The sequence below is a fragment of the Malus sylvestris genome, chromosome 15, assembly GCF_916048215.2.
Source record: "Malus sylvestris chromosome 15, drMalSylv7.2, whole genome shotgun sequence".
NCBI classification, from domain to species: domain Eukaryota; kingdom Viridiplantae; phylum Streptophyta; class Magnoliopsida; order Rosales; family Rosaceae; genus Malus; species Malus sylvestris.
In genome coordinates this window covers 1,817,639-1,835,172 of record NC_062274.1, presented here as the reverse complement: position 1 = coordinate 1,835,172, position 17,534 = coordinate 1,817,639, and the positions used below count along the sequence as shown (strand labels likewise).

The window sequence follows — 17,534 nt, the reverse complement described above, 5'->3', positions numbered from 1 at the left end:
CTCATAAATGTATGTTGTCAAGTTTTCACCAGTAATAAATCATTCTAATCGTTGAAATGCATGTACAAAAATTCACTTTGGATTTTACTCTCCAGAGCAAAAAAATCAAGCAATTTGAATCACTCAAACTGAATTCGACGAACCTCATTAACCCATTTTCTTGGTTCACCTCATACAAACCAAAGATACCAATTTCTCTTCCACACGAATCAAGAATCTGGATTTCCTGATGGTACGGAAAGGATCCAGGTTAAATTAAGGTGCAGCCTCGATGATAACCAAAAAAAAAAAAAATGTACTTATACAAGAAACAAGGTTTTCAAGTTATTTAACCAGAAAATCCAGATTTTGATCCGAAAATGTTGCCAAGTCATTCTCAAAAAACTTGACATGGCAGAGCTTTTCCCCAGCTTCATCAGCAAACACAATCTTCTTCCCCTCCTTGTCCTTGTTTGCAACATTTTCAGAAGCATCGACGTCGATATCAGCCATTTTCTGCAATGGATAAACAGAAATGATCAAATTCATGCCTGAAAACAAGACCGAGGAAGAAAATAGAATTGTTATTAGCACGTCGAAATAGTCATCGTACACTTCTCTACCTCATTTCAAATAATAGAAGAATGCGTGATGATTATTTTAGACTTGCGACAACAGAATCCGGATAAATGAAAGGAAATAGGGTGAGGAGCAAACCATGATTTTACAAAACCGGTTGCAGTCCCTTGACATCATGGAAAGCAATCTTTTCGCAGATGCTTCGACTCTCGTTGCGTTCCTAATAGCCATCTGCACCTGCATTTTTTCATTGGAAGCACACAGATGAGCACACAATTATTCTTGCACATTCACATAGAAAAGGGGTTGCGTGAGAAAACGTATCTGAAAAAAAAGTATGTTAGGGTACCTCATTTGCATTATATTTCAAGGGTGTAGCATGATAGGCCTCAGGCAGTAATCTTTCTTCTGCAATTTCTTTCATGGTCTGTAACTCAATCGTGAGTTTTGTTGCAAGGGATTCAATGTCCTGCATCTGGCGTTGCGAGAATGCAATGGCACTCTCCGAACAGGTTCGGATTGAAGTACACCCGGTGGTAAAACGCGGTGGTGCTGCAGAAACCTTGGAAGCTTTAGGGATGCCTTTAGGTTGGGAATTAATCTTCTCGTTCTTCGGATTCCCGTTGTTTTGCACTTTGATAGACAATTTCGCTCTCTTGATCTGATCAGGCCCTTGACCTCCGCCAATCGTCCTCTCGGTTTGTTTTCCAAAACATAGATTCGCCTTACAACCTGATATAATCAGAAAACCATGAAAGTCAAATACATGGTGAATGAGAAGAGGGGAATAGCAATGTGTGCAATTTGCAAATGGAGTAATGAACACAAAAACGAAATTTAATTTTAAAGTACCCAAACAATTTCTTGGCATTCGTAATGAATTTGTAATGAAAATGCAAAAGCAATGGAAAGCTTAAAGATTAAGAAAAATTGAACAAAATTTTGTTTCCGATAAAAGAGTAACAGAAAATCAGTTAAACCAACATAGAAAATTTTGTTTTGAGGTGTCGTACAAGAAACCAAACCAAACAGCTACACAGTTGGCCTGAAAAGGAAACAGTTACACAGCAAAACATACAAGTTACAGTACAATAAACACCAACAGGCAACAGCCATCAATCACAAAAGAATGGTTTAAGCCATCTATGTAAATTCTCCCCTAATGTTGTCAAAACTCCTATTTTCTGTCCAGCCGCACAACCCAATTCTGGATATCGATAACTCTAGCAATTTAATTAAAACAGACAGAAAGAAATTTGTAGTATTCTAGAATAACACTCAGTTGTGTACCTGGGCCACAAGAATTGATTAGCATTGTACATGTCAACGGACTACATAACACCGCAGTATAGAGAACATCAAAACACAGCGGAGATCGATTATCAGCTCATCAATAGGTTCTCATGGCCAATAAAGTATGTGCTTAGTACTTTTATGGTTAATAATGTCAAATTTTTATCAGATCATCATTAGGTTTTCATGGCCAATAAAATATATGCTTAGTACTTTTATGGTTAATAATGTCAAATTTCTTCTGTACTTTCAAAAATGAAACTTAAATTTTACTGCATCATTGTAGCATCTGGCTGGCAGAGTATGCTACGAGCCTACGATCCTAATCATTCGAATAGCACAACAGGCTTTGTACACTTACCGGGATGTTCTTCACCGTGTAACTCAATTGACTTCATGGCCTTGCACAGTTTTTCTTGGGAAGTTGGTGAAATCACCTGCACATGAAAACAGTTTATGAGAAACAGACTCCACTCTACGATAAAGCAAAAAAACGAGAATAGATGTTACATACCTTTCTGGTCGGAAAGAGCCTTTGAGGAGGACGCTGCTGGTTTAAACTAGGACTCCCACCACTCACTAGTGTCGTAAGCTCGTCAGTAGCATCAGAAGAAAAGATCCCTGGAGACAAGTTTCTTTCTGCACCAGCACAGGCAGACTTGGGGGATTGCTTCTCCTCCTCAGCCACGGGGGAATCATCAGCAACAGAAACCAAACCGCTACCAGACCCAGCACTGGATTCAACATTCCAAGGTGAATCATCATTCATGTCAGGCTCAGATAGACATGAATCAGTTCCGTTAACAGGTCCCATGCACTGAAAGAGATCATCACCCACCACCTCAGATATTCGAACCTGGGTCTCGCTGTTAGTCTGACATAACCTTTCATCCTCAGAGGAGATAGTGTCGTGCAGATCAAAATTTTGATCATGCGCCGAACATATTGCTTCAATGAAGTTGTCAGGGTGAACTGAATTCGTGATATGTCCTTCAATGTTATATTCTAATAGAGGCAAATCCAAGCACTCGTCACTATTGAACTCTGAATCATCAACCTCAACAATATCCCATTCTGAGGTCGTTACAATCTGAATAGGTGTGGGATCTGCACATTCCATATCTTCGTAGCAGACTTCATTTACAACACAAATCTGACTTTCATTTGTTTCGTAAATTGGCAACTCGGTCTCGAAAACACAATCAGCAGCTATCGCAGGAGATTCATCAGGCACCACTCCGCAAGAACCCTCCTGATTATCACAAGCCAAAGAGGTATCACCAGCAGCAGGAATTGTGTTTTGGATATCTGAAAACTCAGTTTCAGGAACCTCTACTTTAATGTTCAGACCAGATTCCGGCTCACTTGGGATGTGTTCTGATGTGATAGTCGATATGGAACTTTGAGACATTGAAGAGAAACCCTTTTTTTTATGTTTACTCTTAGTATTGGCCTTTGCCTTCTTTGAGAGTTTCCACTTACTAAGAGGCTCTATGAGATCAACATCCTCTTCATCAGTTCGCAACTTAGAAAACTCATGCTTTACAGGTGAGCACGTTTCTATTTTTTTCAAATCAACAGATGTTGAACGTTTTCTTTTCTTGTCCTTGCATGTCTCTTTAATCTGCTTCAGTGTAATATTACCAAAACCATCCAAATCATTATTTCTTCCGGCATTGCCATCACTGCTATCAAAATCGTAAACTTCAGGTTCAGTTTTGACTGTCACATTCCCCACAGTACGCCTACTTGGACTTTCACCCATGACCCTATCTCCGTTGACAACTGATCCCCTGAACTCATCTTTTGGCGGAATTCTTGGGAACGAATCACCATTTTTGGCATCTAATCTTTCATGTATGTCTTTCAACTCCTTGAATCTGAGTACTGGCCGTCCGCAAGCCACATTCAGAGTCTTTACCACTAAACCACCTTCCAGAGCCTGGATAAAGTGCAAATGATTGCAACTTCTCAACTCCATCACATATAAAACTCAGGTTCTACTCGTTAGTACACGAACAATCATTAAAATGCACAAGATCCTTTCCCTGCAACGGAAATCAACCTTACTTGTAAAACTAAACAAATTGTTCTCAACTAATTCTTAGTTATTAAACACAACACAACAGCCTCAAATTTCAGAAAATGTTAGACACATCAATCTTTGAAACAAAATCAAAGCACTAAATTACACTAACGACAAAAAATTCAAATTACTGACCATTCCTAAAAGATTAGATCAATCAATTACATTAACTCCATCAAAAACATAAAAAAATGACTAGAAAGTTTTCAGATTGAGCAGCTGATAGCAACAATTAAAAGAAAATATACCCTCAACATATGATAAACAAAAAGAATACAGGGATAAGAGAAACTGTACCAGATTACGACTACGAGGAGCACCACTGCTATTTGGATTCGCTCCAGTGAATCGAATCGGAGACGCCTGCGGGAAACAGAAGCTTTCAGGCCATGGTAACATTACACAGAGTAATTTAAACAATCATTTCAAACAAATAGATCCATCATAAAAGTCAGATCCCAGATTGAAACCCTAATTAGTAATAAATTGGGTCACATACAATTAAAATTTAATCTCTCACAATTGCAAACCTTCGGTTGCTTCAAAGAGCAATACAACCTTCCACGAACTTCCTCTCTCTGTGATTCCCGAAACAGCGAAGAACGGCGAGATGATTGGGGGATATATCCGGATCGGAGAGACGGAGAGGGCGTAAACGAAGACCTAGAGAGAGAGAGAGAGAGAGAGAGAGAGAGAGAGCTGAAAATGTTGAAGCTATTGGACTGAATGGGAAGGGACTGTTTGGAGAGACGGAAAGTTTGAGATTGGAGATGGTAGGGCTAGTGGCAGTGGCAAAGGGGCTTTTTAGCTCGCGGGAAAAGAGGGATTTTAAGATTGTAGGGAGCGCGCCAAATTCTGTTTGGCGGGAACTCAAACGATCCCTCCTTCATTGAATATTCGCGTGGGAATGGAAGTACTAGAGTACAGCATCAACTATAGGACTGGTGATGGATTCTACATATCTCGCCGTCCATCTGTCTCTCCCTCTCTTTTTCCCTTGAAAGTCACTTCGATTAAAATGGGCGGAGGCCCGATGGGCCAATCAGAGCCCAGTTTTACTTTTTTGGTTATGGGGTCGCCCGACCCAATTTCAAACTAGTAGGGTTTAGGCCTTGCATTTAGTTCCTGAGCCGGCCCATGGGTCGGTTTTATAACAGAGGCTCAAATTTTAGCCCACCACATGGCCGAATGAGGTGGTTTCTTAATGAGTGGTCTTTTGCTCACTCCCTAAACGAGGATGGTGCTCACTCTCATTAATTGTCGTTATATTAGAAAATTTTAAAATTTATATTTTAAATTAATTAAATCAAATTAATATAACGGTAATCAATAGGGATAAGCATCACTCTCACTTTAGCGGGTGAGCAAAAATACACTAGGGTCTAAATATAAGGCTAGAAGAAGCTACAAAACTTCCTTTGTTTCAATTTTTTTGTTTGTTTAATTTGTGAGTTTTTTTCCTTGCCATATATATTTGTTTGTTATTTTAGAAATTACAGTTTTATTTTTTAACACAACCGATGTTCGAATCCAAAAAGGTTCAAATTCAAATGTAAAAGGGTCACACCTCAAACTAACCTGGTCAACTTATTTACGCAAAAATATGCATAAAAGTTATAGCCTTGAGCACATTTCCTTAAACTCCACATCCCCATGTCTATGCAAAATCAATTTATGACAAAACCAAGACTCAAAATTCCAGCAAAAATATATTTTGCAAAACTAATTAGGTTATAAATTCAATTTGATTTCCTTTTATTCTCTTTGTTTGTTTATCACAATTTTAATTAAAAACTAGCAGATAGCACACATTTTGTGCGTGTGAATAACCTCACATCTCTTCCCACGTTCTCCTTAAGCGCAACTGCTTTAGTTCATTCAAACTATTCAAAAAAATCATGATTTCACTTACCTATATGATATGGTGGGACAATTTCTTTTAATAAGTACATATTTTTATCTTATGTAAATATTTTGATACAAAATTACCATTTTGCCCTACTTATATAAATATTGTGTATCAAAATGAGGGCAAAATAGGAAAAATGAGGATATGATTGTTCTTTTGTCAAAAGTATAAAATTATTATTTTGTCCTCCTCATGTCAACATTGTGTATTCAAAAGAGAGGAAAAAATTGAAAAAAAAGGGACAAAAAGTTAACAAGAGCTCTTCTATTCATAAAATAGATAGATAAATAGAAATAGAAATAAAAAAAAAAATGGCAAAAAAATTTAAAACCCAGAAAAAAAATGATTTGACGTGGCGCCCTATTGCACCACCAACCAAAAACGCTGACATTTCCAAAGTTAACAAATTCACAAGAAAACAATTTTAAAACCCTCACCAGCGGCATCTCCTCCCCCTCTCAACCTCCCCCGCCCCCACCCACCTCGTTCACGATGAAGGCATCTTTGAAGGGCAAGTATGAAAATGACAAGAGCGGCGCCGCCGCAAACGTCGCCTTCTTCGCCAGCGATGTCAAGTTCCGAGCTTCCCTCACCGATGCCACCTTCGCCGCCGGACCCAGCTTAAACGGCCTGGTCCTCGCCGTAGAGAAACCCGGCTCCTTCATCGTCGATTACAACGTCCCCAAACAGGTAATCAGATTTCGGCAACTTGGTCTGGTTATAATTGGCGGCCTTGAGTGAGTTTAACTGTAAAAATGGTGGCTTATGTCTTTTGGGTGTGTGCAGGACTTGAGGTTTCAGTTCATGAACTCGGTTAGGGTTGCGGGGAAGCCGTTGAATTTGAATTACATTCACATGAGGGGAGACAACCGGACGATTCTGGACGGAACCCTGGTGCTCGATTCGGCCAACAAGGTGTCGGCGAATCACGTGCTCGGCTCGAGGAACGGGAAGTTCAAGTACTCTTATCTGCACGGCGGAGCGACGACGTTTGAGCCATCGTACGATTTGGCCAAGAATTCGTGGGATTTCGCGGTGGCCCAGAGGTTTTATGATGATGTATTCAGGGCTTCGTACCAGACGTCGAGCAAGTTGTTGGGGTTGGAGTGGTCGAGGAGTTCTAAAATCAATGGCTCTTTTAAGGTAATTAAACTTTTTTAATTGATATTTCTTGTTTTATTTGTTGGATTTGATTTGGTTTATATAATTGCAATTAGGATTTTGATGTTTGAGTGAAGTATGGCATTTGAATTTTGGTTTGTCAATGATTTGTGCCTGCTTTCAAATTATGGTCTTAGTTTTGAATAAGTAATATAGTGAGTACGGTATGCTTTTATCACTTAGGAGATGTAATTGCATTTGGTTAGTATTCATGTTTTGGATCCTGGATGTTACTTTCGTTATTAAACTTGAATATACCTCTGGCGAGTGAGGTGGGAGGTTTTGAGGGAAATTTAAATCTGCTGAGGAATTGATTAACCTCAATTGGGGGACATGGGTGACATTGTTCTTTCCAGATAAGGGTGTTGATGAGTTGATGATTGTGAAATCGAGTGTGTGTAACACTCCGGAAATGTTGCTCTTGGAAGGGCTGCAGTTTGGCCTGTGAAGTTGAAATTTTGGTTTTGTTATGTCATTTGGTATGTCAGTCAATCCAAGTACACAAGGGTTTCTTGTAACAGTTTGTCCTATGAAGTTACAAAGAAGAAGCAACAATTCTGCAACACACTCAGTTCCTCCAATTCACAAGTGTGTTGCAAAACAAGGTGGTCTGCTATTGTTTTCTGTGTTAAGGGTTGTGGTTGTGGCAGTGTCCAGAGCTACAACTGTGGTTTTTCCTACTAGTGGGGTAGTTGGATTGAATTGAAATCTTGGTGGTAGTAGCATCAAAGATGACGCTTCATGTCCACAGCGGTACTAGCAATGTTTGTGTGGTGGATAGCACTGCTCTGGGCGGTAATGTTATTGCAGTGTAGTTCAATCGTTATGTGGCCATCAGTTGAATGTTAGTAACACATCTTCATATGTAAAAAACTATTAGCTCCTACTCATTGAACTCTCGGAAATGTTGCTTCTGAGTATACGAGTCACATGACCACTTCGAAGGTTGTAGAGTTTTGCTTATCTGTTGTTACTAAATCAAGCTTTTCCTGATAATGTTCATGTATTCTTTCCAGGTTTCAGCATCTGTTAATTTGGCGGAGGAACGAAAGATGCCAAAATTAACTGCTGAGAGTACCTGGGATTTTGAGATGTGATTCATTATTGTATCTTTGCTTGTAGTCTGATAACAACTTAGAATTGTCTCATGATGGATTTAAAGTATCATTTTATCATTGAATAGTGTTTTTCTTTCATTAGTGAGTTGATACACCTGGTTATAGGCGGCTTCGTACGCGCAGCATTGACATATAAATTGTTGGATATCTGATGGTCCGAGTAACCATGAACTTCATATGCTACGTGAAATAATTCTCTCTTGGAGGAACTGAGGCCGAGTTACGGCTTTTTATACTGAAAATGTACATTCTTGATTGTTTGAGAATGGCTCATGAACTTTACTGAGGAAGTGAGAAGTTCAATGGATGCAAGTAAATGCAAATTCAAAGAATTTCAACGCCCAATCTGCTTTGTTCAGGCTTTGTATTTTATTTTGTGCTGCAGAGACTTACAGTTGATAAAGTCTGACATTTGCTCATTTGAATGTACTTTTAAAATAATTGAAAATGTTTTTAGTGAAAATATTTTTGGAACCAATCCTTAGTAAAAATGCAAGTAAATCTTAGAAAAACACTTAAATTGCTTTCTAGAAGAAGCACTTAACTGGTGCTTCTTACATAAAGCACTTCCAGTGCTTTTGGAGCTCAAATTTTTTTTCTCTACGAATGTTTTCAGTTATTTTAAAAGTACATCCAAACAAGCTCACAATTCAAGTGTTGTGAGCGTGACGATAACTCCGCACTTCACGTGTTGTTATATAGGTGAACACTTTTCACAAAAGTCAATATTGTGATATAAATCCCTCAGCCGAATTCGACTTTAAACAAAATGGTTGTTGGATACTCCGAAAAATAATTTTAGAAAAATTTATATTATATATATGATATACATTATTAAATTTAACAGACTGAATTAGCAATTCTGAATTTAAGAAAATATAACGGGCGTATTTGAGCCACTTAAAATGAAATGTATACGGAAATACAGGAATTTGGACCTCTTAGACTTTGTTTGGATCAAAAGAATTCAAGTGCATTATCAATTTATCAGCTTAATCCAAAATTGGGCCCAATCGAGCCCAAAACAATACTATCACTTTGATATGGGGCTTGATCTCAATCTTCAATCAGAACCGCTCACCAAACCCTGAAAAATCTGACGGTCCTGATGTTTCGTCATGAAAACGTGTAAATTTGGCGGCAGTGGCAATCCCCAAAAGAATTTTAAAATCATTTGGCGCTTAAATATCACTGCCTTTTACCTGTTTTCTTCTCAGGAATTGGATCAGATCCGCCCCAAATTTTCATTGCCTTATAGAACCTAAACCCTAATTTGATTTTTCGTCGTCCGTTACGCCGAGAAATCCATTGCGGAGATGGACAGCGACGATGATTTCGAGCTGCTGTCAGCGGAGACTGCTCCGCCAGTCCGCAAAACGAAGCTGAAGCGCTTAAAGAAAGCAATTAGGGTTTCCGAAGAACCTCCCGTCGACGAATCGGAGAGCGGCCGAGTGAATCCCTCCGAATTCGAAGCTCTAAGCTTGGAGGAATCGAATGAGCCGTCAAGGTTAGGGTTGGGTTCGGAAGGTTTGGGCGGCGAAGGGGATTCTAATTCCGGATTTGACGGCTTGGGCGGTGGTGAAGGTGAAATGAGTTATGGTTCCGATGGGTTGGGGGGTGGAGGGGAAATCGATTCCGGTTTTGATGGTTTGGGCGGTGAAGGTGAAATGAATTCGAGTTTTGATGGTTTGGGTGGCGGCGAAGATGGCAACGGAGCTAAGAGGGTTTTGGATTTTGATTCTGCGGGAGAGGAATTTGGCGAAGATCTAAACAAGTTGATGCCGGAAGAAAGTGGGGATGTGAGGGTAGAAGAGACGGATAAGAAACGGCGTAGTTCTGATGGCTTTGAGGAAGAGGAGAACAAGAAGAAGAAAAAGAGGGCCAAGAGCAAAACCGGGGCTGCCGAGGGCATGAGGACGACTGAAAAAGTATTAAGATTTTTTCGTGTTGTATTCCGTAAAATTGGTTGAAATTAGTTTGTACTGTTTTGCTTAGGCCTAAATTGTTATGATTTTGTAGGAAAGACGAGAGCATCTGAAGCAACTGCATGCTGAATCTCAGAGACTTTTGCGAGGTATAAACAAAGTGATGCTATTACATAGTTCATTTACAATGTATTACTTTTGATTATGTCTTATTCGTTATCATCTTCTTCTGTGTTAGAAACCAGAGATGCAGCATTTAAACCCATACCGCTTGTTCAGAAGCCGATATCTTCAGTTCTGGAGAAAATTCGGAAAAGGAAACTGGAGGTTTCACAAAAGTCAGTATTCTATTTGTAACTGTAGATATGATCTTATTCTTAGGCTCTTGGTGTTTATTCAATTAATTAATTGTTATAGTAATTCGTTGTTGGTCTTTTGAGTGTTGCAGATGTAGTAGTACAGGAGATTATAAGGTACTGAAAGCGGCAACTGAGGAGTCAATTGCATCCCAGGCCGGAAAAGGGAACAGTGCAAATGAGGTGTGCATTGATGGGTCTAATGATAAGGAGGAGCATTCAAGCTGTGGAAATGTGTCTTCTGGGATGGTAAATTGAATTCGAGTTTCTTGATCAATCTTGTTTTTGCCGAAATAAAAGTTCATTGACCGAGTGTTTCTTCTTAACCACAAATAATGGGACAGGGATATATGCATCCATGGATTTGATTTTCTTGACCAATGAGATACTTTTTATACTAATAACGCAAACAAAATTTTGAGTGATTTGGAAAGAGTTCAATGTGAAAAAAAGAGGGCTTTTAAGTGGTAATCCAAGAACAATATGGTTATCATTTCAATCCTTCTTATGTTATACCATGTATTCTTAAAATATTATTTCTGTCAAACCTTCATCCTATTGATGATATTTATTATGTTGGGGAATATAGTCTTTTGCATTAAATTGAGAGACTTGAGATCTAGTATATAATTGTATTTGTTGAACTGCAGGATGTTGACGAGGAACCCCAGCAAACATTTCGAGCACCTATTGATGATACGCAGGTTCCTTTCACATTTCAACCAGATTTATCATTCTTCTATAGGATTGTGTATTTAAGCATAACTGTTTCATCTTGTGCATTGTTGTAGGACCTGTTTTCTGATAACCAGACTTCCGATGATAAGGATGGTCTGCCAAATGATGATTCCAAAAGTCCGCTGGAAGAGGTTTTTGCACCGTCCATACTTGCAATGAACTTAAAACTTGACTCTGCTCCTCCTGATGATGTGTAAGTGTTATTTGTTTATGTCTTCATATCTTGTAAATTTGAAGCTTAGTACGGGTCATTGTTGCATTCAAATGTTTCCAAAAGTTAATTAAGTTGGATACTGTTTGTTTTTTAAGTTTTTCTGGTGAAATGGACAATGACACTTCTCTCTTTGTAGTTCTTCTGACGAGGAGGACTACAATGACAAAGAAAATATTGCTCCTCATTCTTCTGAAGTGGCTGACGTGCCTTCATCTCCAATCGGCGATCCTGTCAAAGCTTTTGTGGATGATGAAGCTGAGGAAGAAGACGACAGTGATCATGACCTGCATCGGTTCGAAGATAGTGACGACGATGAGGATGACGGAGATGCTGCGGAGCTTAATGATATGATAGCAACTGGATATGAAGAAAGGCCAGTTGATAATGAAAGACGGAATGAACTCCATCAAAAGTGGCTCAAGCAACAGGATGCTTCTGGAACAGAAAAACTTATGCAGAAGCTGAAGTTTGGTTCTAAACAAAAAGAAACAGAGTTGGTCAAAGAGACAGATGCAGATGTACAGGAAGATCAAGAGTTTGGTGATGAAATTGCAGAAGATGAAGAGTTTGGTAATGAAGATGCAGAAGATTCAGCACCCGCAAATGCTGTGCGAATGAACTTACGAGAGATAAAGCAAATGATGCCTCTACTGTATACTGATAACGATGATGTATACCTGTCATCTGACGATGATGAAACAGAAAAGAGACTATCTAAACAGTGCCTGTCTGAGAAAGCTGTGAGTTCTCCCACTATACCATATGATGGTGGAAATTAATTCACTGTTTAAATCGATTATCCGTGCTAAGATTCTTCAACTGCATGTGATGTCATTTTTTCTGTACAGATTCGTTTAACGTTACAAGAACATTTTGATTTGGAACAGGAAATGCAGGCTACTTTCTTGTCACCAGCAGAGGATGAAAGTTCAAGAGAAGTTTTTGGTCATATAAAGAAACTGAATATTGCGCCTGATACTAAGAAGGCCAAAGCCCCTTGTAAGATCTGTTATTTGTCATGTATTATGCCGTTGTGTAAATTTCTTCCGTGTAGTATGTTGATATCATTTTGTTTTTAACTCTATCGTCATCTGACATATTGTTCAATTTTGCAGCCTTCCCTAATATGCTTCTCGCGGGAGGAGACAGGAGCATATCATCAAAGGTAACTTGATATAGAAGTAGATGCAACATCAATATTATCTTGTTATTTTAGGAACAGTACAAAGCAACATCTGGTCTTTGGGCCAAGTTTTTTGTAAGATGCCATTTGATCATAACTGTCATTGGTAAATTTTGCAGTCGTCCTTCTTAGGTCGGGGGCCAAGTCATTCTCTGCCCTCATCCAATAAGCATGGACTGAGCACAGTTCGTTCTTTTATCTTAGTACGAGGTGACAGCAATAGTAGGAGCTCACTGTCGGAGGATTCTTCAGACATGGTAGTGCATTCAGATCTTATCGTATGGTTATTTCTAAAGTGGCACTAGGTATTTTTAGCAATTGGTTTTCTTCTGCCGGTCAGGAATTCTTAAGATATCAACTCCAAAAGGGAAATAGGAATAACTTGTTATACCAAACCATCACTTTTTGTTACCGAACACTGAATGTCGATTGGTTATGGAATGAAATGCAGGTACAGAGGGAGATTCTACCGAAAAAGACTACTGCAACCAAGCTTAGCAAGTCCAAAGCGAAGTTTGGTACTCAGACATCGTCACCTGACACGGTATCAACTGAAGCTGTTGCGAATACAGACACATTGGCTGAAGCCGATGCACAGAAAGACACACCAGCTGGATCTTCGTTACTCACGATATTAAGGCAGCCTTCCTTGCCATCAAAGCGATGCAATGGGGGGATTACGGTTGACCAAATCGAATCCGTCTTAGCTTCGTTTGAAAACGGGAGGAAATCGATGCGGGCGAACGGACAAGTATACAGAAGAACCTAATGTATGCATAAGAGATTTGTGGAACATTCTATAATTGGAATTGCTCAATTGCTCAATCTCTTAATCTTTATTTGAAAATTATTTTTATAAAAATCATTTAATTAATGATCTTTTAGTTTTTCAAATGTAAATAAATCAATTGTTCGTTATAAATATGCTGTTTAATTTATTTAATATATTCGGATGACTAAATTGTCATTGTTTTGAATTATTTTTTGTAAGAATGATTTTCAAATAAAGATTAAGATATTAAACTGTTCTGATTACATTAAAAATCTGTTATTTGAAATTGGGTGTATGAGTTCATCCTCTATTGAGAGAATTCAAGTATTATTCTTCAAGGAAGTACTGCATAAACTAAAGATGGCAAAAAAAATAGAAGTTAAGGGATCCTTTTTAGATCTTTTCTCAACTAATCCATCTAGTTCGGGATTCGGACCGTTGAAATTTGATTCATCGGTTACAAATAGGGGTTCTTTTAAAAATGATAATAATTGTAGCCGTTGAATTAAATTTCAATGGTCCGGATTCCGAACTAGATGGATTAGGTGGAAAGGGATTCGAAGAGAATCTCTTTTCGAAAAAGAAAGATGTTTTAGCTATCATGACATCTTAATCGCGTACGAGGAGGAAGGGGAGAGGCTAAATCAACCATTTTGGTTGACTCAAACGACGCGGAGTAGGAAAACATCTACGTGTCACGCCTTTAGCGGTTAGTGAGTCGATATCACATGCGATACAGATAAGTATGTCGCATCGAACCATGACCTTTTATTACATAATAATTACCCAGAAAATCTAAAATTGTTGCCCTAAAATTCCAAAATTCCAAAATTCCAAAATCTAGAGTCTGAAAATTTAATCCAAGCTTGATCCGTACGTAGACCCAAGTCAAAAGATCACAGGCTCTCAGCTGACCCACCCCACACTGCCGCACCGCCACCGCCATATTCCTCAAAATCCTACCCAAAATCTCGAGTCCAAAACCCTCCGAATCGCAGATCCAAACCCGCAGATCCCAGACTCCCGCCCGCTGCAATGGCGAAACTGAAACAGTAGCGAGCGAAAGCAAAAAAATCTCCGAGCTCAGTTGAATAGATTGTGTGGACTCCAGTGGCGGCGGCGGCGATGAACTCCCTCAAAGGCAAGCTCCTTCTGCTCTGCTTTCTCTTCATCTTGTCATCTCCATCCCCTGTTTCTAAGCTTTTCGTCCAATCCACCGAAACCGAAACCGAAACTGAAACCAAATCCGAAATCGAGCTCAATCCGCAACAGCTGGTATTGCAGAGGCTCGAGGAAGTAGTGAAGAACCTAACCGAAATAGTCGCGAGATTAGAATTCAAATTACAATCGGATCATCCGAAAAACCCTGCTCCGATTGACGAGGGTTTGACTTTGGCGGTTGACGAAAAGGAAAGCCAGAAGCTGATCAAGCAGGTTGAAGAAGAAGAGGGGTCTGGGTCCGATCGTAAAATTGGAGAAAGGACGAGGCCAGTTTCGGTAACAAAATACAGCCCGTTCTGGTCCGACCGGTTTCAGTTCGTTTCCGCCGTGAAATTGGATTCCCAGGCTACGTGTATTCACGTCCTGCCGTTTCGGGATTTCGAGGGGGTTACGAAATATGTTGCCGTCGGAGACGAGAGAGGGAGGGTGTATGTGTTTGTTAGAAACGGCGACGTTTTGGTGGAGTTTGATACGTTGCTGGGGTCTCCGATCATGGCCATGGCTTCCTTCTTGTCGGTTTACAAGAACGAGAGTTTCGTGGTCACTGGGCATCAAAACGGTGTCATTTTGATGCATAGGGTTTGGGAGGGAGCGAGTGGGGAAGATTGGAGCTCGCTTTTAATGGAAACCGTGACGAAATTCAACACGGGTGGAGAAGGGTTGCCGGTTACGATTTTGGAAGTGCACCATGTTGGGAGGTTGAATTATGTGTTGGCTAGTGATGTGAGTGGGAAGCTTTCGGTTTACCGAGAGGATGGTTCGGTTCACGGCTCCACAATGCCGTCGAGCAGGCCGCTTGCTTTCTTGAGGCAGCGGCTTTTGTTCTTGACGGAGACGGGTGCAGGGTCTTTGGACCTGAAGACCATGAAAGTTAGGGAGAGTGAGTGTGAAGGGTTGAACCGTTCGCATTCTCGGTACTATGTGTTTGATGCCACGGAGCGGTCTAAGGCATACGGGTTTACATCGGAAGGCGATCTGATTCATGTTTTGTTGTTGGGGGATATAATGAACTTCAAATGCAGGGTTAGGTCCAAGAGGAAGTTTGAGATTGATGAGCCTCTCGCTTTTCAGGCAATTAAGGGGTGTTTGCTTATTGTTAGCGGGGAGAAGGTTTTCGTGTACAATGTTTCGACTCAGCATTATGTTAGGGTTGGTGCGCCACGGATTATCTTCTCCGCTGGTCTCGATGAGATTAGGTCATCGTTTCTCAGTTATCAGACGGTGGATGCAGAGAAGAGAAATGTGATACCTTTAATCGCAAGTGACCGGGAAAGGCTTGTTGTGCTTGGCCTTGGCGGAGGGTATGTTGGAATGTATCGTTCTAACCTTCCGGTATTCAAAAACGAATTTAACACAATGCTATGGACCAGCCCTGTATTTTTCTTCGTACTTTTCCTATTCGGAGCGTGGCAATTTTTCGCCAAGAAAAAGGAAGCGCTCACTTCATGGGGACCGGATGATCCTTTTACTTCAACATCCGCTACAATGGGAGCTCCACTGGGGGGAAGTAACACCGGAGACAGGTCGTTTGGGGAAGGGTCTTCGAGAGGTGGTGGCCTAAGAGGACCGTCGAGGAGGTATGTGTCTCCTCCTCCCCGTTATGCAGGCGGAGCAACCAGTTCATATAGGCCAGGTTCGGCTGATCATAACCCTAGACCATCATCTGTCGATCCTAATTTTAGAACAGCTTCAGAGCTAAAGTTTAGAGGTTCGGGGTTAGAATCTTCGGGTTTTCCGAAACGAAGGGAGAATTTGTTTGTAAACAACCAAGTGATGGATGATAGCAGCTGATCCGTGTGATCAAATATCGTCGACTTTGTATTTTGTTACTTGGGAAGTTGGTTTAAGATTTAGTTGTTAGGCCAATTCATTTGGCAAGTCAGGGCCATTTGAACTTCCACTACGTTGTATTTTGTAACGCAACTTCAAGTTTTGAATAAAAAAATAAAACTATAGAAAGGAATATATATTTATGATCAAGAATATCTTGTTTCTTGTTTTGGTTGGAGTAGATGAATTGATTCTTCATTAATTTTTACTTATAAATTTTCTGTTCATAATTACACGGAAATTGATTATAGTACATGATCATATTGTAGGATCATATACAATAATTATTTGTCTGTTTATCACATATATCATCCTTTTTTCATAAGGAAAACGAATGAAAATGGCTTGAAAACTTTGAGTTTTAACGATAAGGATAAAATAAAGGGTAAAGTGAATAGTACAAGGATTGATTTTTTAGTGTAAAAATGTGATTTTTCGTTAAAGTGATCAATACCGGGAACTTTTCGTTAAAGTTCCCTTCTTCATAATTATAGCATGGTCATGTGATATAACCAGTACAAACAAAATGGGAACAGCTTAACCATGAAAACGAGGTTGTGGGAGAGCAATACACTCGATGAAGTGGCATCAATACCTTGTGATCGCCTTAGCACATAATATATCTTCTTTAGAGCAGCTTCAGCGTATGCTGGAGCCCGATGGACAGGCGAATGTGAAGACCCAAACGCCCCAGCAACAACGTCTAGCCCATGCGGGCGATTAGGGAGGAGGGGCTCGAGTGAGAGGCCCAGCGCGAATTGGTGGCCCAAGAGCCTGAGGCTATGTGATGCATAGCTGACGTCAGCCACGATACAAAATTAATAAAAAATAAAAATTGTAAAAAATGTATAAAAAAGGGTAAAAAAGGTAAAGATTAATAAAAAAAATCCGAAAAAAAAATTAAAATTTAAAAAAATATTGATTTTATTTTTCTATAAATAGTTATCATTCTCTTCCAACTTACACCATAATTTTATATTTTCTCAAATACTTGGGGTTGTAATTTCTTATTTAATGACACGTGGAACAACGAGACCGATTATAAATCCTATCTGAAATTACAAATAAAATTATTTTTTATTATTTTATAAAATAAAAAATACTAATATTTTATTGCCTATTGTCATGACTATTCAGTTTAGGGGTTTAGATGCAAAATGCAGTTATTAT

The 17,534-nt window shown here is 39.6% G+C and overlaps 4 protein-coding genes across 7 annotated transcripts; 3 read left to right on the top strand and 1 right to left on the bottom strand.

The window, feature by feature from the left end:
• Positions 1-12: 12 nt before the first annotated feature.
• Positions 13-4,750, bottom strand: LOC126601231 (uncharacterized). 3 transcript variants are annotated; one of them, XM_050267912.1, is made up of 7 exons: positions 4,437-4,750; positions 4,235-4,300; positions 2,366-3,899; positions 2,213-2,288; positions 908-1,290; positions 697-795; positions 13-495 (listed from the first exon to the last, which is right to left on the bottom strand). In XM_050267912.1, the coding sequence occupies exons 3-7, from the start codon at positions 3,830-3,832 to the stop codon at positions 325-327; spliced, it is 2,196 nt and encodes a 731-aa protein (XP_050123869.1). In that variant the 5' UTR covers positions 3,833-3,899; positions 4,235-4,300; positions 4,437-4,750; the 3' UTR covers positions 13-324. The 3 variants fall into 3 exon arrangements, with proteins under 3 accessions (XP_050123869.1, XP_050123868.1, XP_050123867.1); XM_050267911.1 differs by having other exon boundaries at positions 4,458-4,750; XM_050267910.1 differs by having other exon boundaries at positions 4,468-4,750.
• Positions 4,751-6,252: 1,502 nt separating this feature from the next.
• On the top strand, positions 6,253-8,203 carry LOC126605433 (outer envelope pore protein 24B, chloroplastic-like). Its single transcript, XM_050272837.1, has 3 exons — positions 6,253-6,536; positions 6,633-6,989; positions 8,024-8,203. The coding sequence occupies exons 1-3, from the start codon at positions 6,339-6,341 to the stop codon at positions 8,102-8,104; spliced, it is 636 nt and encodes a 211-aa protein (XP_050128794.1). The 5' UTR covers positions 6,253-6,338; the 3' UTR covers positions 8,105-8,203.
• Positions 8,204-9,317: 1,114 nt separating this feature from the next.
• On the top strand, positions 9,318-13,518 carry LOC126601421 (uncharacterized). 2 transcript variants are annotated; one of them, XM_050268130.1, is made up of 11 exons: positions 9,318-10,053; positions 10,145-10,199; positions 10,289-10,388; positions 10,499-10,655; positions 11,057-11,110; positions 11,198-11,337; positions 11,495-12,098; positions 12,246-12,357; positions 12,474-12,523; positions 12,661-12,798; positions 12,993-13,518. In XM_050268130.1, the coding sequence occupies exons 1-11, from the start codon at positions 9,442-9,444 to the stop codon at positions 13,308-13,310; spliced, it is 2,340 nt and encodes a 779-aa protein (XP_050124087.1). In that variant the 5' UTR covers positions 9,318-9,441; the 3' UTR covers positions 13,311-13,518. The 2 variants fall into 2 exon arrangements, with proteins under 2 accessions (XP_050124087.1, XP_050124088.1); XM_050268131.1 differs by having other exon boundaries at positions 10,289-10,397; positions 10,511-10,655.
• Positions 13,519-14,116: 598 nt separating this feature from the next.
• On the top strand, positions 14,117-16,517 carry LOC126604261 (uncharacterized membrane protein At1g75140-like). Its single transcript, XM_050271440.1, has one exon. It carries the CDS (start codon positions 14,439-14,441, stop codon positions 16,323-16,325), a length of 1,887 nt encoding a protein of 628 aa, XP_050127397.1. The 5' UTR covers positions 14,117-14,438; the 3' UTR covers positions 16,326-16,517.
• The last annotated feature ends 1,017 nt before the right edge of the window (positions 16,518-17,534 follow it).

Coding starts and splice junctions, on each gene's coding strand:
- LOC126601231 (XM_050267912.1), bottom strand. CDS start 3,832: ATGGAGTTGAGAAGTTGCAATCATTTGCACTTTATCCAGGCTCTGGAA. Junction 796..907: donor TGAAATATAATGCAAATGAG/GTACCCTAACAT, acceptor GAAAAAATGCAG/GTGCAGATGGCTATTAGGAA. Junction 496..696: donor ACCGGTTTTGTAAAATCATG/GTTTGCTCCTCA, acceptor TATCCATTGCAG/AAAATGGCTGATATCGACGT.
- LOC126605433 (XM_050272837.1), top strand. CDS start 6,339: ATGAAGGCATCTTTGAAGGGCAAGTATGAAAATGACAAGAGCGGCGCC. Junction 6,537..6,632: donor ATTACAACGTCCCCAAACAG/GTAATCAGATTT, acceptor GGGTGTGTGCAG/GACTTGAGGTTTCAGTTCAT. Junction 6,990..8,023: donor AAATCAATGGCTCTTTTAAG/GTAATTAAACTT, acceptor TATTCTTTCCAG/GTTTCAGCATCTGTTAATTT.
- LOC126601421 (XM_050268130.1), top strand. CDS start 9,442: ATGGACAGCGACGATGATTTCGAGCTGCTGTCAGCGGAGACTGCTCCG. Junction 10,656..11,056: donor GAAATGTGTCTTCTGGGATG/GTAAATTGAATT, acceptor GTTGAACTGCAG/GATGTTGACGAGGAACCCCA. Junction 12,099..12,245: donor AGTGCCTGTCTGAGAAAGCT/GTGAGTTCTCCC, acceptor GATTTGGAACAG/GAAATGCAGGCTACTTTCTT.
- LOC126604261 (XM_050271440.1), top strand. CDS start 14,439: ATGAACTCCCTCAAAGGCAAGCTCCTTCTGCTCTGCTTTCTCTTCATC.